Source organism: Candidozyma haemuli, assembly GCF_002926055.2.
Source record: "Candidozyma haemuli strain B11899 chromosome Unknown G_2014730914, whole genome shotgun sequence".
In the NCBI taxonomy this organism is placed as follows: Eukaryota; Fungi; Ascomycota; class Pichiomycetes; order Serinales; family Metschnikowiaceae; genus Candidozyma; species Candidozyma haemuli.
Window position 1 is genome coordinate 322925 of NW_020289905.1, and position 22453 is coordinate 345377.

General features: G+C 44.9%; 9 protein-coding genes and 2 non-coding genes across 11 annotated transcripts; 3 read left to right on the top strand and 8 right to left on the bottom strand. All coding sequences in view use genetic code 12, as the record gives it.

Annotated features, from left to right (window-relative positions):
- Window positions 1-1225: 1225 nt before the first annotated feature.
- Window positions 1226-1816, bottom strand: CXQ85_004266 (uncharacterized protein; the record flags this gene model as incomplete). Its single annotated transcript, XM_025487893.1, has 1 exon — window positions 1226-1816. One exon carries the CDS (start codon window positions 1814-1816, stop codon window positions 1226-1228), a length of 591 nt encoding a protein of 196 aa, XP_025341701.1.
- Window positions 1817-1897: 81 nt separating this feature from the next.
- On the bottom strand, window positions 1898-1968 carry CXQ85_004267. Its single transcript has one exon. It is a non-coding gene; the product is annotated as a tRNA-Gly (tRNA).
- Window positions 1969-1981: 13 nt separating this feature from the next.
- CXQ85_004268 lies at window positions 1982-2053 on the bottom strand. The gene has a single exon. It is a non-coding gene; the product is annotated as a tRNA-Asp (tRNA).
- A 1207-nt stretch (window positions 2054-3260) lies between these two features.
- On the top strand, window positions 3261-4091 carry CXQ85_004269 (uncharacterized protein; the record flags this gene model as incomplete). The annotated part of the gene is made up of 1 exon (XM_025487894.1): window positions 3261-4091. One exon carries the CDS (start codon window positions 3261-3263, stop codon window positions 4089-4091), a length of 831 nt encoding a protein of 276 aa, XP_025341702.1.
- A 39-nt stretch (window positions 4092-4130) lies between these two features.
- CXQ85_004270 (uncharacterized protein) lies at window positions 4131-4575 on the bottom strand (the record flags this gene model as incomplete). The annotated part of the gene is made up of 3 exons (XM_025487895.1): window positions 4131-4148; window positions 4177-4490; window positions 4536-4575. 3 exons carry the CDS (start codon window positions 4573-4575, stop codon window positions 4131-4133), a joined length of 372 nt encoding a protein of 123 aa, XP_025341703.1.
- Window positions 4576-9079: 4504 nt separating this feature from the next.
- CXQ85_004271 (uncharacterized protein) lies at window positions 9080-13003 on the bottom strand (the record flags this gene model as incomplete). The annotated part of the gene is made up of 4 exons (XM_025487896.1): window positions 9080-9299; window positions 10871-11757; window positions 12323-12758; window positions 12876-13003. The coding sequence occupies 4 exons, from the start codon at window positions 13001-13003 to the stop codon at window positions 9080-9082; spliced, it is 1671 nt and encodes a 556-aa protein (XP_025341704.1).
- Window positions 13004-14622: 1619 nt separating this feature from the next.
- CXQ85_004272 (uncharacterized protein) lies at window positions 14623-15375 on the top strand (the record flags this gene model as incomplete). Its single annotated transcript, XM_025487897.1, has 1 exon — window positions 14623-15375. The coding sequence occupies one exon, from the start codon at window positions 14623-14625 to the stop codon at window positions 15373-15375; it is 753 nt and encodes a 250-aa protein (XP_025341705.1).
- Window positions 15376-15662: 287 nt separating this feature from the next.
- Window positions 15663-17417, bottom strand: PUT2 (1-pyrroline-5-carboxylate dehydrogenase; the record flags this gene model as incomplete). The annotated part of the gene is made up of 1 exon (XM_025487898.1): window positions 15663-17417. The coding sequence occupies one exon, from the start codon at window positions 17415-17417 to the stop codon at window positions 15663-15665; it is 1755 nt and encodes a 584-aa protein (XP_025341706.1).
- Window positions 17418-18460: 1043 nt separating this feature from the next.
- Window positions 18461-19516, bottom strand: CXQ85_004274 (uncharacterized protein; the record flags this gene model as incomplete). Its single annotated transcript, XM_025487899.1, has 1 exon — window positions 18461-19516. One exon carries the CDS (start codon window positions 19514-19516, stop codon window positions 18461-18463), a length of 1056 nt encoding a protein of 351 aa, XP_025341707.1.
- Window positions 19517-19988: 472 nt separating this feature from the next.
- On the bottom strand, window positions 19989-21092 carry CXQ85_004275 (uncharacterized protein; the record flags this gene model as incomplete). Its single annotated transcript, XM_025487900.1, has 1 exon — window positions 19989-21092. The coding sequence occupies one exon, from the start codon at window positions 21090-21092 to the stop codon at window positions 19989-19991; it is 1104 nt and encodes a 367-aa protein (XP_025341708.1).
- Window positions 21093-21756: 664 nt separating this feature from the next.
- Window positions 21757-22434, top strand: CXQ85_004276 (uncharacterized protein; the record flags this gene model as incomplete). Its single annotated transcript, XM_025487901.1, has 1 exon — window positions 21757-22434. One exon carries the CDS (start codon window positions 21757-21759, stop codon window positions 22432-22434), a length of 678 nt encoding a protein of 225 aa, XP_025341709.1.
- Between the last annotated feature and the right edge of the window lie 19 nt (window positions 22435-22453).

Sequence of the window (22453 nt, forward strand, 5' to 3'; positions counted from 1 at the left end):
GTTGTGCTGCCTATTCTTGTTTTTTCTTCTTTTCTTAAGGCTTTTTCTGCTGTTTTACGAAGCTGCGCCAGCAATCCTTCTTCAGCTTCCCATGAACCCCCGCTTCGTTCCGCTAACTGCAACAGCAACCAAACGCTTCGTGGTATCGAACAAAAAGCACGTTCTCTTGCATTGTGACAATGTGGTTGTAGAAATGAAAGAACCCAAGTCACAGGCATTCTTTTGGGGGAGAGTGACCCATGCTCGTACCAACATCAACACAATGGCTGATATGCTAAAGATAGTGGGTTTTCAGAGTTGTGGCACCACTCTTTGCCAAGGGCTGAGGGTCCACGGTTTGACTTATTCGCCTAGGACACAATGGGTATACATTGTGAAAGATATAAGCAAAAAAAAAAAAAAAAAAAAAAAGAAGAAGAAGGCGCCAAATCCGACTTCCCTTTTGAAGTTTCATTGTATTTCGCCATTGCCACGGCAATGGGGGAGAGCCTCTTTCTTCATGTTTCTTCTTCCATTGTGCTCAACGAAAACAAACCTCTATGTTGTAGTCCAACATCTAGCTTTTTTGGCGACTTTGTGATCTTCAGCACGAACGTCGTTATGGATCTCTTCTAAAAAGCCAATCTTCCATCTGCTTCATTTCTCATGCTTCCTTCACCAAAAACACCCTAGCCCATAACCACAATGGCTGGAACACTTCCCATTGTTAACGTCTTCCTGCGTCACACTAAATCCCATTATACGCATTGTTTCCCACCCAAAACACCACTAATCTTCACAAGAAAGGCTAGTTTCCTGGCACCCCTATCGGATCTGGAGGGGGAAGGCTCTGATCGTCATTACGTAGTTCGAAAGAAAGAACCCAACGAAAGATCAACATCCAGTATACAGCGTTTGTCTATGCATCTGTAACACACGTAGCAAACAAGAAAGCCCATCCAGCCACACAAGGTTCGTCCACGCAATACAAAGACATTGTTGATGTTTCAAGTGGTGAGTGTGCTCAACAAGGCCCCTTCCACATTCATGCGAGAGATCTCCTACACGAGGAGGGCCCGGAAGCCAAGAACAGATAGCAGTCGCCAAAGGCAAAGAAGAAGCAGCAGAAAAACCAAGTCCCCATGCTATTAAAAGCGTATTATAGAGCCTCCTGTCCAGCCACTTTATCGTCACAATGGAGGCCTTAGAAGGGCTCCCTTCGAATGACGCCCTTAGAATGGCGCCCTTAGAATGGCCGCTTCGATACCTTTGTCGCTTTTTTCGTGCTTCTCTGGGCACTCTGGCGGCGTTCCTCCTCTTCCTCTGAATCCACATCGTCCTGGCGCTGCCCCTTCAGAGCCGTTTTCGCCGTCTCCTTTGCCTGTTTCTTCTTCCCGTCCAATTCACCCAAAAACTGGCTCCGTTTCTTTTGAACCTTCTGAGGCGGTCCCTGTGGTTTCTTTTCCTTATTATTTACACGCCCACGGCTATCGTTTCTCATTTTGTTGACCAAAGCAGCCATGGCTTTGCTTCCAGCCGTGTTCTGGCGATTCTCCTGAACCTTCAACTTTTGGGGGTCTTTTTCAGGATTCACAAAATCTGATATCGTCTTTTGCTCCTCGTCGTCCTTCTCAAGCTCATAGAGGCCCAGCCCGTTCGAGAGAATCGGCAAGTTAAGAAAATCAGCCCCTGAAACCTCTTCTTCTGTGTTCAGAGAGGCATTCTGGGACGGTAGCCAATTGGCGACTGTGGAGTTGGATTCGTTGAGGGCAAGCTGGAACCGGAGCTGGAAGGCCTCCTTCTCTTTGATTTCTTTCCTTCTGTTGACTTTGGACATGTTGGTGGGTTAAAGGAGCATTAAGTGAAGATAAGTTGTAGGTCATCTCGCGAGATGAGTATGTAAGACCAAAAAAAAGAGTGCGCAAGCCCGGAATCGAACCGGGGGCCCAACGATGGCAACGTTGGATTTTACCACTAAACCACTTGCGCTAGGAAAGAAATGCTCCGAGACGGGGAATTGAACCCCGGTCTACCACGCGACAAGCGGTAATTCTAGCCACTAAACTATCTCGGACAACTTGTAAGTGGAGAAGGTGCTCAGGGTAGTAGTACCATGTTTTGGACAAATCTCAAAAATTTCAAGTTTCAAGAACTTATATATATTAATTCAAGTTTTGGCTATATGAATCCGGTGTTGAAATTGAGCTACGGCAATTTTTCGTGGAGTTATGGGCGAAAACGTGTGAAAATGTGTCAAATTCAAGGTATAAAACCCGTACATCCTCGAATGCCTATAAGCAGCTAATGGAGGCATATATTTCACTTTTTGCAGTTCGATGTGATTTTTTGGTTTTACGAAGGAAATACTATAGTTTAGAGGCTGATGAGGGCTCTTGGTTAGAAAAATTCCTATTCCAGAGGTATCTCTAGAGAGGTGTTAGACATGTTGTAAAGCTCTTGAGATATAGGTTATACAGATACTCCCACTCCAAATGGCCCATTCAGTCAATTGGCAGTCAAAGGCAAAACATAAGGAAACTGGTGAAGTTCAACATGATATAGATGAATAAAGAATGATATATGGCGAAAAGTTGATGTCTATGCATCTCTGAATACACATGATATATATGTACTATATAGGCTCTGAAGAGGTGAAGCAAAGACGAATAACCCCCAGTCAATGGCCTCCCCAGGTACCCAAAACAGCCCTTAAGTAGTTAAATATAGCTAAGAGCCACCCCTTTTTTACATTCCATCCCTCTTATCCAAAAACCACTCCCCTCTTTCCCTTCACTGACCCTCCACAACTCCCTCTTTCTCCATACTTAACCAGTCAACCAATACTTTTCACCACGAAAACCCACAAATTTCCCACCCCAACCACAAACTCCTAAACTCCTCCACCATCCAATCCAAGCCCACCTCCACTTTCCCAAAACCACCAAAACAACTGCAACTCCCTAACTTCCAACCTTCAACCTCCAGTTTATGCGGGAACCTGTCAAAATGGGTGCAAAACGCTGAAAGCTGCAGCGCCACAGCACAACCAACCCCAACTAGCAACAGAATTGCTTTTGAGTGAACGACCAGAAATCGAAAGAAGTCGACTGGCCTCGGGAACCACAATCTACTAAAACACTTACCTTCCTTTTCCTTCTTTAGTACCTTCCCTTTCTGCTTATCTGTTCGCACATGGCCGATTTTTCACCCTAACTACTACTCCATGAACCGACGAGACTGAGTGTAGCCACCAGGAATTGCCTATAATACCTCCTTCTTTTATGCCTACAGTCATCATTTCTCATCGACTGTCGCTTGTGGGGTGCTTGGTGGCGGCAGCACTTCGACTTTACTTCCAAGCACGGAACTTGAAGATCATCGTGGTGGAATCGCTAGATACGAGTTTCACCAGCCAGCCATTCTGTGGGATAAGCACGATTTCGAACCAGAGACTCGCTTATAATGCGTTTCTCCAACGAGCCTTCTTTCAGGGCTTGTTGGCGCCGTCGTTGACGTTCCTAGAGTCTATCCAGATCCACAACTCTCCTCTGTCGAGACCAGAGTTCCCCAATTCCCAGCATAAGGTGCTTGCCAGCTTGGGACTGCCGGCTCAGTTCCTTGCTCTCGTGTACCATCCACAAGTACTACTCAATTCGCTACGCCAGTCGCTTTCAGCGGATCCGCTGATAACGTTTCTCTCGGTGCTGGACCGTGGCGCCATAGCACAGCTCCAGGGCGACTGCTACATCAACTTCTCGCCGGGCGAGTATAACAACAAAACGGAGAATTTGGATCTTGCTGCCCATTCATGTCTATTTCCAATGGAGCTCAGGCAGCAGCTGGTGCTGCTGCTGCTGCAACAGGCTCCGCCCATGCTATGGCTCCCATCGTTTAAAGCCTCTACTCAAATGTTCGAGGCCATTTTCACCAGCACGGCGTCGTCCACGCGAGCCAGTCTAAACATCGAAGTGCATTCGGTCAACCTCAACATCCACGAAAACAGCTTCGCCTCGCGGTACGACCTCAACCACGGCATCAAGGCCTGTGACTATGTTCTCCAGCTCATGGAGTCGCTAGCCACGCGTCTTGGCCTCGTTCCTTCTCGTCTATAGTACATCAAACCGGAAGCGTATCCAAGCCAGCAATACGATTCACGTACGGTTCCAACGCTGGATGTCTCAAAATGCTGCCAATGACAGGCACGTTCCGTAGAAACTGGACAATGGTGCCTATAAAGTCGCCAAACAACGAAAGAATGCCCACGCCTTCCACGATAAACCCAATAAAGGAGCGTTTAAACAAGATCAACGTGATTCCACCGAAAAAGAATATCGTCGGTCTGATCTTTGTAGGACGAGCAAAGAAGTAGATGGTTCTCGTAGGCCCAATGATCAAAATGACGCCAATGACAAACAACAAGTTGCCAATGGCCAAAAGACTGGAATCAAAGAAGGCCAAAATCCCAAGAAGGAAAAACACCACGCCTGCCGCCGTCAGCACCACGCCGTACTCTAGGGTTAGAAGAATTCACATAAAAAGGGAGACAATGTACATACTCTGGCGCTCAGTGAGCCACATGTTGGAATCGAAAAGCATGGTTCTGGTTACTTTGTTGGTTGTGAGACGTGGATAGTGGAAAATAGAGAAGTAGGTGGGTTTAGGGTCACGTGACCGCGATGGAATGTTAGATGAAGGGTGCACGACTGTAGGTAAGAAAGACTATGTAACGGACATAGCTGGGTTTATAGTAAAGAGTGGTTCGTAGTGTATTGAGATAACTAGTTAAGGAAAGAAGGATGGGAGATGCCATCCTTATATAGTGAAGACATTGGATGGCAAGCAAGTAAGAGGGTCATCATCATAGCAACTATAGGAATCTGGGCAACAGGATATCATCATGCCTGCATATAGAGCATGTATTCCAACACCCGTTCTTAGCCTGTGGCCTAAGATTCATTTGAGTTCGGGTAGATATGGCCTGTATCAGTGGAGCGTCCTTATCAAAAGTAGTCTGTAAATGTTCGTATAGTTGTTGTTAAGGATTTGGGACATTCGAAGGACCACTTAAATGATTGTCCATGACACTGAATTTTGAGCCCAAAGCTTCGTGAAGGGCGTAACTGTCTGATGATGAATGACAGTTCTGATTCCTTTGATTCTTCGACGATTATTTAAGTCACATATTGATCGTTCGTTCGAAAATTGACTTCTTTCCTCTTGGAACCGTCTGTCCTCTTGGGACCGGTTGTCCTCTTACTTTCGCTTTTCCACTGGGATAGAGTTTGTTACTCTATATCCCACAGGCACATCAACGAGAACCTAGACATGTTTGTGAGTGTTGCAACCGTATGGTCGGGACGCTCATGGTGCTCAAGACATTACATCTGGGTAGAGACACCTCATGACAAACTGGTTGTTATCTCTCGTTGTAGTACCACAGCAGAGTATTTATTTTATCTTCTCTGCTTTGTCCAAGGTTGTCGCGGATTTATTGTAGCTCGGCGGTAGGGTGAATTCCCTTTATCTTTGTTGCGCAAGAGATGTAGCTAGGTTAACAAGTATCTGGCTTCTTCAGATAGTTCTTTGATGAAATCTTCCGTAGGACCCGTCCTTCTATATTTGCAATTGTCCCAGGTAACCTGCTGTTTTCTTCCTGACTTCTTGTCTCGCAACTTGCTCATGTTCCGTCATAGCCGCCTTTAACAAATAATCTCTGAGTACATTTCTATGTTGTGTCTTCAACGCGACTGGCCTTGTTCACTAGTAATCCACTCTTTAAGACAGGTCTCCTTCTTATGGGAGTAAAGCCTATTTGATCAGCCCAAGGTTGCATGCGTAGTCCATTTAGTGTGTCATTAGGGGAAGTCTCTGTTCAAGGTTTCGTGGTTTAGTTCCTTTGGGATTAGTGAAATCAGGTCCAGCTAACTTTATCAGTTCAAAGTTCGACATCGTTTTGTTTAAGCATCCATGTTAGTTGTTAAGGACCAACGTTTAATTTAGCTGTTTCGAACTGTATTGCTGGCTGTTGAGTTCCTTGGTTGAGAACCTGATTGACTGTTGTGCCTGCTCTCACTATCCCCTTTTTCTTTCTATGGCGAGTGTGCTTGTCCTGCTATCCGTTAGGTTTCATGCTCGAAGTATAACTGGGGGAACTTTGGTGACTCCCTAACTCTCCAGTTCAACCTATTAGATATTGCGGATGTGTTTGAAGTCTTTTGGTGAACTTAAACCCGTTCTTAACATGCTTTCCTTTCCTATGATCATCACTTCAAGTGTGCAATCCTTCTTTGGTTCTGATTAGTAGTGATATTCTTGTTATGTTGTTTTGGTTCCTCTTATTAGGGTTGACTTAAATAGCTGCATGGAAATCAATGGTAAATTGGCGACCTTCGGGGAGGTATCTCCCTCATATAGATCTGAAAGTGAGAACAACACATGAATTCCCCCTTTCGCCAATTTGGCACCATGCGCTTTGAATAGTAGTCTTCTTGTCTAAAACCGTTCTGAACTCACCGACGATGCATACGCTGTCCTGCTAGCCGGGACAGTACTCGGAGCTGTGTTGACTTCGTCTCTCGAGCCTGCCCTCTAGGCTTGTACTCTCCTAAACCGGGCAAGATTCATGGAGGTCCCCACTCTCACTACTTCAATGTCTTTTTTGCATTGTGACTTCCCTGGTATCCATTCCACCCTGTCAGAGGAAGATTTAATACCAGCCGCCAGAGAAACATCCTCCTTAACTTTCCGGGGTAAGGAGGTCAAAAAAATTCTGGACGAAGTCAGTGGGATGGCTTGCTTAGGACTCTAAGAACGTCTTCCTAGAATTGTGCGTAGGCGTTGGTGATTCTGTCAACTGGAACTGGACTGTAAAGAGTCAAAATGTTGACTCCACTTGACGCAGTTTCTGCGTTCGCTGTTTCGCTGTTAGTAGCATTCTAACACATCTCCAAGATGTGGTTAGTGGTGGAACCTGGTATAATGTGCTTTGCTTAGCTTCATATACTTATTACTGACGGGCTTTAAGTGTCAATAATAATCCACCTATTATCTAAAGGGACGATCGACGGAGAGACCTGTTCTCCTTTGGTCATATTTTGCTTTCAAATCTTTCGCAAGTCAATTATTAAGATAACGAATAAATGGCTTACCTTTTAACGATAGTGGGTCTCTATTGTAGACTCTCTTCTATCGAGCGAGAATGATTGAGGAGTACCTGACCTGGTAGCCATATAGTCCAGCGGCGCTTATTAGAGTACGCTCTTTCTGGATAGGAAACACGAGCTTAAGCGGATTTTCTTTCTTCGCTTTTCTTATGATGTTGGCGAGTTAGAGCGAGGGTTGGTTTGTCAATAATGAGACATAATGGAGCGCCAATTATGGTCTGAGGTACCAAAGTAAGGTCACCTTACCATACATTCCTGGTTTCTAATGAGAATAACGAAGTGCCAGTCATTATCTACCTGTATCGTGGTACATTTGCCGGTCAATGATAATGTAATTTCTTTACCCTTGTCGCTTTAACCTTCAGTGAGCTCGTGTCTCATGGATGTCGAAAATGCAGCGATCCCCCTTTGGCATCAAGTGGGGTTTCTGTCCAAGCTGCTTGTGGAAACCTCAACTTCTAGCTCACATTTCAATGATGTTATTTCAATGATGTTCTTGCTCCAGAACTGGATGGCGCTTCAGAGCTGTTTAGTCTCGTTGCTTGGCATAAGTATACTCTTGTTCATTCATACGAGACGATGCGTCGATATATGATCAAATATTCCGGCCCTAAGTTTAGCCATGAACCCAGTTGGGGTTGTGAGGTGAAAAAACAGCTTCACACTCATGACGCTTCGAAATGCCAGTATTGTGGTAGAATTGCAACGGTGACTCAGTAACATAGCTCTGTTCATTGATTGTTGAGTTTCCTGAGGAGAATGTAGCATCTGTGGCCCAATTAACGATTTGATGATCTCATTCTTGGACGCGTTGGGCCATGTCCGTTCCTCGTATCCCAGCAAGTGTATCTTGCTTCTCCAAGTCTTTCTAATAACAGTGTCCATGTTAGTGAGCTTTACTGGCGATAGTCGTCCAGAACAATGCACAGGTTACACAGGTAAAAGTTAATAAGCATGGCACTTTGAGTTGCATAAGACTGGGAGTATTATCTCTTAGGCTGGAAGAAATGCGGAAAGACGGGGAAATTGGAGATTTGTCATCTTGGAAATGATACCAGTCTTGTAGTACAGCGTAGATGGTATGGACCTCGAGTCTGCATTATTATTGTAGACTATTCGGAAATCGGCCAACTGCTTTGTAATTAAGATAGATGTAAAGCAGATTTCTTAGGATGTATTTAAACTCTTGGTACCCTTTGGCCTTGGACTTTCCCGGTAAATGTCATAGTAGTCCTTGTATGTGGAAGTGCTAGACACCGATAAAGACATTGGAAACATCTATACTCTACCTTCTGTAATGATGGCTGGAGTAGTTGCATTGACTCAGTAATAACCAATCGATGTGTAGGCTGAGTTTGTGCAAATGTGTAGAAAAATGAGTTTTGCTTCTTTAATTTTCTATCACAATTAGATTGTTCGTCAAATTTGTGTCCATGTCCTCGACTTCTTAGAAGGGCGTTGCTTTGTCAACGTCTCTCCTTCTTGACCTTTAGGTTTAGGGTTAATGATGCATAGTCGATGATGCATAGTCGAAGGACTCCAACCGCTGAATGGTATAGGGCTCTTCCACCTGCAATGCAGAGATGACAGTTATAAAAGTTCTCGCCTCACAAGAGCTCCCGGGAAGTGAAAGATTCCTTACACAAAGACTGTTGTTCTATTGTGTTTTCCAAGATAGATGCCTTCCCTATTATCAGGGAACTTATCCCGTTTGCTCTTGTGTTTGTGGGTACCACTGAGTTATTGTGGTTCCTCTCTGTCTAATCTCTGTTATGTATGCATGGAGTTTGCCTTGAGCCTTACGTCTAGCGTGCTTTGTTTGAGACTTCCTGACTTTAAAAAAAGATTTGTAGTCTCGTAGATTCATATGTTGTTCTTGATGTCAGGGCCCATTGTTGTTTATTCCCAGCTAAGCACGCTAGTCTGTTTGGAACGTATTATTTAGTTGTTCTGCTGTAGTCATAAGTTTCCAGTCCGTCACTGATGAACACCTGAATTTCGTAAGCCTGAACTCTTCTCTGTAGTAGACAAACCGTATAGTCAATAGTCAATAGCTTATGTTTGATATGTTGTTCAGTGTTCAAGTTCTCAGCCACTGTTTGCTGAGGGTCCAACTGTTGGTCAACGAGCATGTTAGTAGACCATTGCTTTCCCAATCTATTCTTATCCGAGTATGGTCAATTGGGTTCATTAGTTATGATAGTCTTGATCTTCTTCGTTCTTCGGTAGAATGGTTCAATAGTCTGAGGACTCTTGCTTCCTTACGACGATTGTACACAGAAGACGTCATGGTAGTCTGAAGACCCTTCAAAGTTGATCAACTCTTGATGGCGCCGAAGCTAACTACCATCTTTATAAAGATGTTAGATGAAGGGTGCACGACTGTAGGTAAGAAAGACTATGTAACGGACATAGCTGGGTTTATAGTAAAGAGTGGTTCGTAGTGTATTGAGATAACTAGTTAAGGAAAGAAGGATGGGAGATGCCATCCTTATATAGTGAAGACATTGGATGGCAAGCAAGTAAGAGGGTCATCATCATAGCAACTATAGGAATCTGGGCAACAGGATATCATCATGCCTGCATATAGAGCATGTATTCCAACATGGAATCCAAGCTATTTTGGCATTTCCCGAGATCCTGGAGTGGTGGGGGCGTAGGTGTGGTTTATTTGGCGTGGTTTGGAAAGAATGGGGTGGTTTTGCCTGGTTTGGGGTGTTGGGGGCTGGAAGGGTGGACTGGAAGGGTGGACTGGAAGAGTGCGGTTCGGGAAGACCTTCTACTGGCCACAGCCAGCCAAGGAAAGGTTAAAGTAGTGGAAGTGGTGGAGTGTAGTAAGATGCATATTGGAAGGTAAAAAGTTGGTTTTGGTATTGGCTGTGTGGATGTTTGGCGGTTTTGGTGGATTGTGGAGGGTATGTCTCAAAGTACGGTTTTTCGCAGCCATTAGGAAGAAGAAGTGGTGGAGGTGTAGAAGATGGTGGGTTAAGTGGAGGGAAAGAAGAAGTGGTTGAAGGTGTTCCTTATTGGGGAGGTCAAAGGTGGTTTGGCTGGGAATTGGAAGAATTGGCATGTTTGGTAGAAGTGGATGGTTGTAGCGTACTGGTACTGACTGAGACATGGCAGTCTATGGATTCAGTTCAATGGGAAGTCTTAAAATGAAGAAATGGGTAGAGAAGGTGGTTTTCTTTAATTGGAGTAATTGATGGGGAAAAGAAGATTTTTTGCTTTTTCGAGACAATTGAATAAGAGTGGACGCTGGTAAATAGGTACTACTGGGAAGTGAAGTAGATACTACCCAAGTTCCACCAAGAAGTCCAGTCATTCAGACGTTTTTTTTCATTTTTTCAATTAAAATAAAAACTATTAAACTGTAATAATTAGTGCCAGTAAAATCACCTTATTGCCATTTTGAATGGATGATGAATATGGGAACTAGGCTTACTATCATAGTACTATGTGGACTGCCATACTAAGGGAATCCAAAAGGACCTTAAAGAAACCAACTTCAGATACTTTCCACTTTCTAAAGACAAAAAAAAGCATTCACTTTTTAATTTTCCTAGCTCTTCTAGAAACCTCCAGGGCCTTCAGAAGCTTATATCTTCATTTGCAATAAACAAAAAGAATGCCATTGATGAAACCCACACCGTTAACCACCAGAAACCGCTTCCACTTGGCTCGTCTTATTCTCCCACTTATACCAAGGCAACAGGGCTACTATCAACATAACTTCAATGGCAACACATATCATGGTATGGCCCAAATAATGACTCTTGACAAATATCCCCAGCAGCTTGCCACGAATGGAACTGGCATAAATTAATGGTGGAAGGTTACCCAAAATCAAAATTATAAATCCCATAACCGTGTAAACCAAGTATGGGACAAGAAGAAACATCATCCCAAACACGAAACACGTCGTCAGGAGAAGTAGCATAAGTGTATGGGAATCGTTCCAAAAGTCCCAATCAAACTCCTTCATAATGTCTATAGTAGAATCATTAATTTCCCGTTGTTGAGTGCCATTCAAGAATCTGGCGGCATCCGGAATTTCCTGAACAGCTTTCCTGGCCTTGTCCAATGCCAGTCCCACGGCTTTTACCCAAGATAGAGCAATATGATCTTGATTTATCTTATTGGTCTCCACTTCTTGTGCAATTACCGTGCCAATATCATAAATGATGCTTTCAAGAGGATTTTCTGCGCCTTTGTGGCACACGGTTGGCTGCTTTTCTGACTTTCTACAGTAAGCATAGTAATGAATGTAATACTGTGTCTCTCCAAGAGGCCACTTCTCGGGAATATACTCTGCCATTTTCCCAGTAGATCCAGGCGAAGCATCTTCAAAAGCGTCCACTAGAAACCTCGAAAAGTCATACCAATCTCCCAGTCCTCCAACGCTGTATTTGACAGTCGAAGTGGGAATAGTAGGGATCCATAGCCAGATATGGAAGCCAAGACAAACCAATATCAAGAGAAACCTTATCAAAGAAGGATCCCTTTCTTTTTGCATTTCTTTTTGTAACATTTCTAAGTCATCAGGGACTTCAATCTGCATCTCCTGGAACTCTGGAGGTTTCTGGGCGTTCTCGTCTTGAGATGTAACAGTGGGCTTTGTATCTGACATGGTTAATGAAAAAGAAGGAGTAGAAGAGGGAGTCTTTTATATATAGAGGGATAAATAATAAAAGTTGGAGTTTCCGGTTCATATATTGGTTTCCTGTGTCATTTCCATGGAAAGGCTCAATATGAAAGTATAAGATGGCATGTTGAATTTACGTAATCTGTAGAACTTCAATGTAAAAATTAACAGGTATTTACTCTCCCTATTCATACTATATTCTTCGCTTTGGCAAACCAGGTACTAATTAGCTCCTCTTCCTCAAAGCCCAAAAACCCAAGGACACAAGCATCAAAGGAAAACAAGAAACAGTAACCAATATATAACCCATAAACTGGCTTCTCACAAGCGCCCCACTCTCTTTACCATGCATTAGAGCAGAGAGAATTATCTGTGGAAGAAATAGCAACACCCAACCAGCCATCCCAAAAGGCATCACTGGATCCATATATGGGGGAACAATCAGGGTCAATATTGGCACCAACGACCATACAGACACAAATACCAGCATGACTATGGCCCCCTCCGACGGAATGTCCCACGAAAATTCATCCACAACATCTATCGTCGTGTAATCAATATCCCTTTCTTGCGTAGCATTCAAAAACCTAGCACCGCTGGTAATACTTCTGATTGCTTCTTTAGCGGAGCGTAAAGCATTGTCCACGGCATTTTCCCAAGAGAGAACAATCTGTTTCTTTTTCCGTTCGTTGGTTTCCATGCCTTCTGCAAGCACCGTGCCGATATCATGAACAATCGCTTTTAGAGGTGATTCCATGCTTCCATGGCACACTGTGGGCATCTTTTCTGATCTCCTACAGTAACCGAAATAACCAAAGTAGTATTCTGTCTTTCCAAGAGGCCATTTTTCGGGAATGAACTCGGTCATTTTGCCTGTGGAACCAGGTGAAGCGTGTTCAAACAGCTTTACAAGAAACCTTGAAAAATCATACCAATCGCCCAGATCTTCAAAACTGTACTTTACAATCGAACTGGGAATTGTTGGGAAACATAAAGAAAGTTGCAAGGCAAAGCATACTAGTACTAAGGAGATGTTTATTGTGGCTGGGAACCAGTTAGCGTTATCTCTCCACTTTTTTTGAAGGTACTCTTTTGTTTTATGGAGTTTTGGCACTTGCTGTTCAGGGAGATTAATCTGCTTTTCCTGGGACTCAGGCTGTTTCTCGTTGTTCTCCTTTTGGTATGTAGCAGGCGGTTTGGGAGGTAACGAGGACATGACTAAAGAGGTGGTGAGGAATGAATGTAGAACTGGAGTTATAAAGTAAGAGGAATAAATAAAGTAGGAGTTGCCGGTTTGGATGTGGGTTCTAAAGTTGCCAAGTCAGTGATGATCACGAATATACAACTTGCCATGGTGGGAATGGAAAATGGAAGTAATGAAGCAGCAGGTTCATCTGTAAACGATAATTTATATGGTATTTAGGTTGTAGAAGTAACAAAAATAAAAGAATAAAAAAGGTGGGAGTGGAATGGGAAGAAAGACAGGTGATGTTCAGCGCTAATAGTTAGCTCAAGGTCGATGGAGAAAAGGAAATGGTTCGTTATTTTTTATAAGCAGCAAGTAGTATTTATTTAAACAAGAGGTCGATATCAAGAACATACAAGTAATCAGTAAGTGAGAAATAGAGAAAGAGTGTTACACTTATTAGGTAACTTTCTGGACTCTAGGATATACTTATTGGTAGGAAGATTAAAAGGAAAGCTGTTAATCTTTATTACAAATATAAGGCAACCTATTAGGTCACTCTTTGACAATATAAATTGAAGTTCACAAGATACATTCTACGATGTATAGAATATGAATGGCTGCAAAAGGTGAAATGGCTGCAAACTGACCACCAGAGGTCACAAGCATCCAGTTGTTCCCATAAACTAAAGCATCCACAAATAATGAAAGTTCAGGTTTCAGATATCTTCAAACCTCCCTTGCCAAATCTTTGTCCAAATATCACATACTCTTCACAGGCTGTTTCCTTCTTCCTCTCAATGACATGTCGACCACAACTAGGCTTCTATTTCTTACTACTCAATGTCTTAGAAGTTACAAATGTGAACATTCAGACCTTTGAATTACTTCCCACTCCTTCGTTCCGTCATTTCCCAAAAACCCTTCTCCTGGTCAGAAAAATCCATTGAAAGTTGCAGCCATTCTTCCTCGCGCCCTATATAGTAGAAACAGTGGACCTCCACTTACCATTGGTCCAATATACCAAGTTCCCTTTATTTTTCAAACTTTCTATTTAAAAGCATTTTTCCATAAAACCACCTTTTCTTCCATTTTCATGGTTTTTTTTTTTTATTCTTTTTTTCATGTTTTCCATCTCCCTGTCCATTCGCTGGCCCCACTGCACAGCCACAGAGCATTCGACGCAGCACAACCAAACCACCATCCAAACCCACCAACTTTCCACAAAACTCTCTCCAAAATCTCTCTAAACCACTTGCCCCGCTTATCTCCTGCCGCTTAACTCCTAAAACGCCCTCTTAACTCCTATCTCCCGCCCTCTCTCAACCCATCTCCCTTCCACTCTCCTTCCGTCTCTTTATAGTCCTCTGCGAATGGCTGCAAACCGAGATCCTCCCCCAACTCTCCCTCCAAATCCACCCCAACTCTCCCCCAAACCCACGCAAATTCCGTCTTACCTCCACCTACATCCTATAATTCCACTCCTTCCGCCCAAAACTCTAATTCTCTCTTTTTTTTTTCCACAAAACCACTTGTTCCATCTTCTTGGCAAGTCATCCATCACCTCCCGCGTCACGTGCACCAGGTTGCCCCAGATCATTATCTTCCCATCTTTCCAAATCTCTCCATCTACTTTCTTTCACTAGACCATGTCCAAAACACAGAACCCAATCCATAACCTTCCCGATGACGATGCTCCTCCTGACCTTCCTCCTCCTTCATATAATGAGGCTATTAGCTCTCCAGCTACTGGTTCGTCTGATATGCCTCCAGTCCAGCCCCAGAGACCTCCTCAGCCTCCACAGAGACCTGCCAGTTCTCTGAATGGATCGTATAGACCGGCTCCACCGCCTCAGCGGGCCGAGCCAGGCATGAGCTACTCGAATAACGAGCTGCTTCCTTTTCAGTTTCCAAAACGCTACTTCTGTAAGAAGTGCAAGAATACGGGGTATAGGAAAGACCATAAGATGTGCTTGGACTGCTGGAACAAGCTTTATATTCCTACAAACGCATATAATCCGAACCCACACCTTCCATTTAAGTACCCGAAGGGCTTTCTTTGTGAAAAATGCTATAATACGGGTAAAAAGGATAAGAATGGCAAGCCATGTAAGGACTGCTATAGACGCTTTGCCAAGCGTAATAACTACTCGATTAACCCTCCAGGGTTGAGTGGACCGTATATGGCTCCTCCACAGCCAATGATGATGCCTGGCCCTCCAATGATGCCAGGCAGTTACGGTCCAGGGCCTCAGATGCCTATGAGAGTACAGCCTGGAGATCCACGGTTAGGTGGAACACTTTGTGGAAACTGCAGAGGCACGGGCCAGACATGGTTCTTGTTGGATTCAGATTTGTGCACTGTGTGTGGTGGTTTAGGTAGACTCTTGAACAGGTACTAGGGAAGTTAAAAATAGAACAGGGGCTTCAGAGACGACTCGGCTGTCTAATTGACCAAGTGCTGGTTCAATTGGCTGCTGAAAGGTTGTCTCAAGGCATATTAATGAGAACAGAGAAAGATAGCCAGGCTAGACAAATTCCGCTTTGATAGCATACTACAATGGCTTTGTATGAGTCCAAGTAAACTCTTGGCGATAGCATCAATTACTTACGATTACGAACAATACATATTGACAGGTAGCCAAGCGTAGTTCATTGCCATGTTAACGTTGCATTTTTATATGTACAATTAGTTGATGTTGGATGGGTACTTGTAGTCCTTCAACTCGTAGAAGTTCTCCTTGATGTTTCTGACAGAAACGAATCTGCCCAAGATGTTACCAGAACCAGCCTTGTCGTTGGTACCGGACATTCTTCCACCACCGAACCATTGCTGGGCAACAACGGCACCAGTGCACTTGTCGTTGATGTAGAAGTTACCAGCAGAGTAACGCAACTTCTCCTCAGCCTGTCTGACAGCCTCTCTGTCTCTGGCAAAGACAGCACCAGTCAAACCGTACTTGGTGGAGCGGTCGATCTTCTCCATTATCAGCTCGAACTCGCTATCCTTGTAGACGTAAGCAGTGACGATAGGACCAAAGAACTCCTTCTTCATGAACTCGTGGTCTGGGTTAGTAGTCTGGATCAAAGTTGGCTGGACGAAGAAACCGGCCTGCTTGTCGGTCTCACCACCCTTGATGATGGTCAACTCTGGGTCGCTCTTGGCCTGCTCAATGGCACCGCTCAACTTGTCGAAAGACTGCTCGTGGATAACTGGACCCATGAAGTTGTTCAAGGTAGAGGTCTCAGTGGTGGAACCAATGGTGATGGTGTCCATGGCAGAGGTCAATGTAGAGGAGAACTGCTCCCAAACAGACTCAGCAACGTAAAGTCTAGAGTTGGCAGAACACTTCTGGCCCTGGAACTCGAAAGCACCTCTCAAGGTGGACAAGGCAGCGTGGTCAACGGAAGCAGATGGGTGAACCAAGTGGAAGTTCTTACCACCAGTCTCACCGACGACACGTGGGTACTCCTTGTAAAGGTCCTTGGACAAGTTGCTACCGATCTGACCGTACAACTTCTTGAAAACATCGGTGGAACCGGTGAAGTGCAAAGCAGCAAAGTCTGGGTGGTTGACGAGTTCCTGGGAGATCTCAACTGGCTCACCTGGGATGAAGTTAATAACACCCTTTGGCAAACCGGCCTCCTCCAAGATGTTCAACAAGAGGTAGTTGGACAAGACAGCGGAGTTGGATGGCTTCCACACAACAGTGTTACCCATCAAAGCTGGGGCACCAACCAAGTTACCAGCAATAGCGGTAAAGTTGAATGGAGTGACGGCGTAAACGAAACCCTCCAAAGGTCTGTATTCAGCTCTGTTCCACACACCTGGAGCGGACTCGCAAGGCTGGACCTTGTACATCTCTTCAGCGTACTTGACGTTGTACTTGAAGAAATCAATCAATTCAGCCACACAGTCGATTTCAGCCTGGAAAACGTTCTTACCCTGGCCAAGCATGGTGGCAGCCAACATGTCGTATCTGTACTTCGTGGAGATGAGGTCAGCAGCCTTCAAGAAAACAGCAGCTCTGTCGGACCAAGGCAAAGAAGCCCACAACTCCTTAGCCTCCTTGGAAGCAGCAATTGCCTCCTTGACGTCCTCAGGAGTGGCAGTACGCACGTTAGCCAAAGTCTGGCTGTGCTTGGCTGGGTTGACCTGAGCAAACGTGGGTCTATCATAAACCTTTTCACCGCCAATGATCAAAGGAATGTCCAAAGGACCGCCGTCAGTCAACTTGGTAAGCGACGCACGCAAAAGGTCCCAGTCCTTCTGGTGTTCGTACGAAAACTCCTTCACGGGTTCGTTGCTGATTGGAGGAACCTTGAAGTGGGCCAACTGAGAAGCAGCTCTCACTGGCATTCTAGGAACAAGACGAGCAGAAAGGGTGGCAGCAGCAGGTCTGGCCTTCATGGCAAGGCCACGGGCGGTACGCAAACGAAGCATTTCTTGAAAAAAATAAGGAATAGACAAAAAAAGCCAGGTAACGTCAAAAAATGTGGGACACCGATTCCTTTTATATTGCTCTGGGTTTTCGATGGATGCAGCCCTGCGTGTGGGGCCTTTGGGTAAGGAAGAGCGAAGTGGAGAGGGCGCGGGAAGGGTATAGCGAGGGCGGGGGGCATGCTGGCAGGAGATGGCGACGCCGTTTTGCAGCCAAAACACACAAAAGGAGTGAAAGGTGAGACAGGGGAAACAAGAAACAACCTGGGGTTGGAGAACATGATGTGATTGGTCAAGTGAAGGTTCTGGGAAGTGGCGGTTGGTCATGCTCGGAGTTGAGTCCGAGGTTTGACAGGGTGAGGAGGGAAACGGTGAGGTGAAAAATTATAGATATGCATGGTGGAGGAATAGGCGTGAAAAATGTGTCATTTTGTGGGGGAACATGAAACGACGTTGGAGGACGTTGGAGGACGTTGAAGGTGCGTTTGGGGAGTGATTGGTCTTCCTGGTAAGCTTGAACGGTGGTGCTTTTGTGGTAGCAATGGTGCGGTTGCTGTCAAGGTGTTTAAGCCACCGTGGTGGTCTTTAAAGGTAGGCAAAGAAACGAGGACGATGTGGATTATCGTTTCTTTTGAACGGGATGGTAGGCTTTGGATGACAGGTTTGGTTCACGGGAGTTCCGTTGGCCAGGTGGAATGGCTGGTGGTTGGATAGTGTAAGCAGTAGACGTCTAGATGGATGGCTTGTTGAATAGCCTGTAGGCTTGGAAACCGGGGGTACTGAAAGCACCGGAGGTAGGGAAGGAAAAAGGAAAGTTCGATGGAAGTAGTGGGCTTACAGTGTAAGCGTTCATTGACTGCCCTGAAGTCCATCCGACTGTAAGCTTCAGCGTTATATGGAAACCAAAACCGATGTATTCACTGAAAAAGTGCCTTTCCACGGTATGTCGTAACTGACATAAACAAGAACCATTCATTTCCTTCTTTGAGTGTTCCTCTATTGGAATGTACCGTCTTGCTTCCCTCCTCCCAAATGCCTTCATCCAATCAGCTTCCCTGGCCCTCCAACTTCTCTATACGCTCAAGAACAGCATTCATCTTCTTTTGGAACACCTCTGAGTTCCTGCCAAACGCTTCACTCTGCTCATTGATACTCTTATCGATCTTATCTATCGACTCATCCCATTTCTTCATATCCTGCGCCAACTCAGCCAAGGTCTTATCTAGGTTCGAAACACACTCAATTGCATGTCCACTTTCGGCATGGACGCGATTCAAAGATCGAAGTCTTGTTAATATAAGTGGTACTGTGGTGTTGGCCCTGTCGAACTCAGCCAAACGGTCATATAACGACGAAACCTTATGTTCAAAGCTGATCTGCACCGAAACTGGTTCTTTACTCCCACTGGCAACCTGTGCCATTCGTCTATTCGTAGCCAAAAGCTCCATTTCCTTATTAAGCAGCTTGATTTCTGCCTTTACAGCACTTAATTCACTTTCGTGATCGTACAACACCGAAACCTTGCGTGACGCGTTATTCAAAGCGTTCCGTAGACTCGAAGGAGGCTCTTCTGTCGTTCCCACGAGATCTTCAAGCTCTGCAATCCTCTTTTCAAGCCGAAGCACCTCATCTCCAGCTGTAGGTTCAACGTTCTCCTTCACTTTCAAAGCAGCGTCAATATCCTTAAAAACGCCACTTATTCCAAGGTCAAGCTCAGGGTCAACGCGGTCTTTACTCGTCAAAACCTCCAATTGCTTACCCAATTCTTCAATCTCCAGATCTCCCTCTTCCTTCAGTAACTCCTCGAGTTCCAAAGCTATTCTGCTCAATTTTTGACGCCGAGACTCTCCAGCTCGTTCCACACTGTACCCACTTTGCCCTAGGCGCCGTGAAACCGTCCCCAGGAAGTCTGCCAACGTCAACTCATCGTTGATCGCTGAAGATTCATAGCTTGCAGCAGCGTCTTGAGCCAGAGCTAGAGGGTCACGTGCAATGCTTTCATTCTGTTCTTCTTGAAGATCAAGGCCTGCTTCGCTTTCGACATCGCTGGTTTCGAAAACCTCCGGTCCGTGGTCTAGGTCTGGCGAAGCGTCTGAACCCATAATGGTTGGTTGATGTTTACAGTGCGCGGTTGTATGTGAGAAGGGAAGGTTAATGATGGGGAGGGTAAGAAAAAAGGTGGAAGAAAAGAGAAAAAAGTGGGAATCGGGTCGTATTTATACTTCGTTTCCTGGGTTTCTTAAAGTATTATGAAACTTTTGGTGGGTTTTGGTGGTGGGTGTTCTCCTTCACTATGGCTGCGAAATGGCTGCGAAAGATAGGCAGTGGTGGTCTGGCAGTAGTAGGAAGGAGGAAGGAAAGGGATGGAATTTATTGAATTCCATTGCCTTCTTTTGTCCATTGGAGGTTGTTCGATGACTTGGTGATGCTCTAAAGGCTTGGAACTGGTACTTAAGGCAACCTGGAGCCTTCAATAGTGTCTAGATCCCAAAGCAACACTGCCATCACCAATCCAAAGACTAAGTAATCCTTGTTTATATTGATTTGCCAGCAATACTTGCCTCTGGGGCCCTCCTACTTCGTCACGACTTGAACGACATCTTCATCGTTCACTGGATGCTGCAATCCACACTTCTGTGGAGAATGCTTTGCACTGGATCCCCAAACCAACGCGTATCTAAACTGGTTCTTCATCTCTCTATGAATGGCGTCGCAAACTTGCAAAATCGTCGAGTTCTCTCTGACAACCATAGGATCATCAAAGTTAGGCATAACTCCTCTTCTCTTCGTGTAAAGCCTCACAAGACCAAGCTTACGCCAGATCTCCTCCTTCAAGTCCTCAATACCCAACTCCAACTCACACGAAATGACAACCGTGTTGGGTTCACGTGCTAGACGGTCCGTCTCTTCTAGAGACACAGCGTCCACCTTGTTATACACGTAAAGACACTTGATGTATGACATATGCTGGTCGTTAATGATATCAATAAAATCATCAACAGTGACGTTTTCGTCCTTCACAAGCACATCAGCGTTGTGAATCTTGTAGTCCTTCAAAATGGCAGTAACCATCTTCTCGTCAAGGTACTTTGGAGGAGTAATGGAGTTCAACTTGACACCGCCAGTTTTCTTCACTTTAAGCGAAATGTTAGGCCTCTCCTTATTCAAACGAATGCCCATGGTCTCCAATTCGTTCTCTAGAATCTGTCTTTGTTCACCACCCTTGGTAGCATCCAAAACCATCAAAATGAGGTCTGACGTTCTGGAAACAGCAATGACCTGACGACCACGTCCCTTACCCTGCGAAGCAGCCTTGATAATACCTGGCAAATCCACAATCTGCACTTCAGCACCGTTATACTCAAGAATACCGCCCACAGACGTCAACGTAGTAAACTCATAGTTGGCAGCCTCAGATTTCGTATTCGTCACCTGCGAAAGAAACGACGATTTACCCACAGAAGGGAAACCAATAAGCGACACTCTGGCATCACCCGCTTTGGCAATCTCAAACCCTTGGCCTCCTCCAGAAGATCCACCTGGCTGAGGCTCTAGAAGCTCTCTTCTGAACCTGGCAAGCTTACCTTTCAAGAGACCAATGTGGTACTCTGTGGCTTTGTTTTTCTGGGTTCTAGCAAGCTCCTCCTGGATCTGGGCGATCTTTTCAAGTGCTCCCATTTGAAAGTTCAGTAGATGCTGTGGATCTGTAGATGTAGATTTTCAGAGCTACTGAGCTGGAAGTGCACCCGTACCTCCGGGGAGTGTAATGCCAGAAGAGGCAGATGAAAGGGGGCAGAGGGAATAGAAAGAAGGTTTGAATGTTGGGATTTGATAGTGGACTCCCGTTTGTAGATTATATCGTTTTTTTTTTTTTTTTTCTGTTTTAGGACATTTGGTGGGGCTTTATGGTGACTTAGCGGAAGGCCTAAATGGCTGCGAAAAGGGCTTCTCTGGGGTAGTACAAAGGCAAGAACCACCTTAAAGAATGTTCAGTTTTCTGGTATTTTCATGTCCTGGACATCAAAGATGTTGTTTAGTTGCCTTGAAATTGCCTCTAAATGACTTTCAGTGTCCATTCATGGGAAACCCTTCATTTGCTTATTCCACCGGCCACCCCTCACTGGCTGCCAATTGAACACCGAAACTTCACCAGCGGCTTCCCGTATCCATCAATATCCTCCCGCAATACCCTCAATACCCCAAACTTCCTCCTTTTGTTGAATTACTGGGCCGTTCAAGACGGCTTTTGAAAATTCCTGCATATACTGCAACTAACCCCAGGCCATCGAGCTCTTCACTAGGGCATCGCAAATCACTCCAAAGTCCACCTCCATTCTCCAAAATGCCTAAAGCAAACGGCCGATATGACCGCTACAACACTGACCTTAGTGACGTTTTTGGATCCACAGTTCGTGTGAAAAAACAAATCAAATCCATCCAAAACTTACTCCAGAAGGACGATTTACCTGCTGATGTAAGAGTCGAGAAGGAAAGAGCCTTGAAAGCGTTGAGGGTTGATTTGAAACATTCCCAGTTCAACTTAAAGACCAAAGAGCGTGCTAAGAAGTACCACATGGTGCGTTTCTTTGAAAGAAAGAAGGCCATCAGAAAGCTAAAACAGGCTACTAAGGCCCATGATGAAGCAGTCAAAGCTGAGTCCAAGAAGGAGATCAAGAAAGCAAGAAAGGTGTTGAGACACTCGCAGATCGATGTTGCGTATGTGTTCATGTTTCCCAAATCTGAGAAATACGTCTCTTTGTATCCACCAGAACTCACCAGTGAAGCTAAGAAAGACGACAACGTTAGAAAAGGTGTCCAGCTCACAGAGGAGAAAAGACTAGCATACCGTAAGAAGATGGAGGAACTCATCGACAAAGAAAGACTACCCTTCACGTTTGAGGACGTCTTGTCGGGTAAAACTGTCTATGTGGAAAACACGACATTGCCAGAACCAGAGGAGGAGATCGATGCTCCTCAGGAGAAACAGGAGGAAGAGGAAGAAGACGAGTTCTTCGAGTAGACCCATTCATTTTATTTTG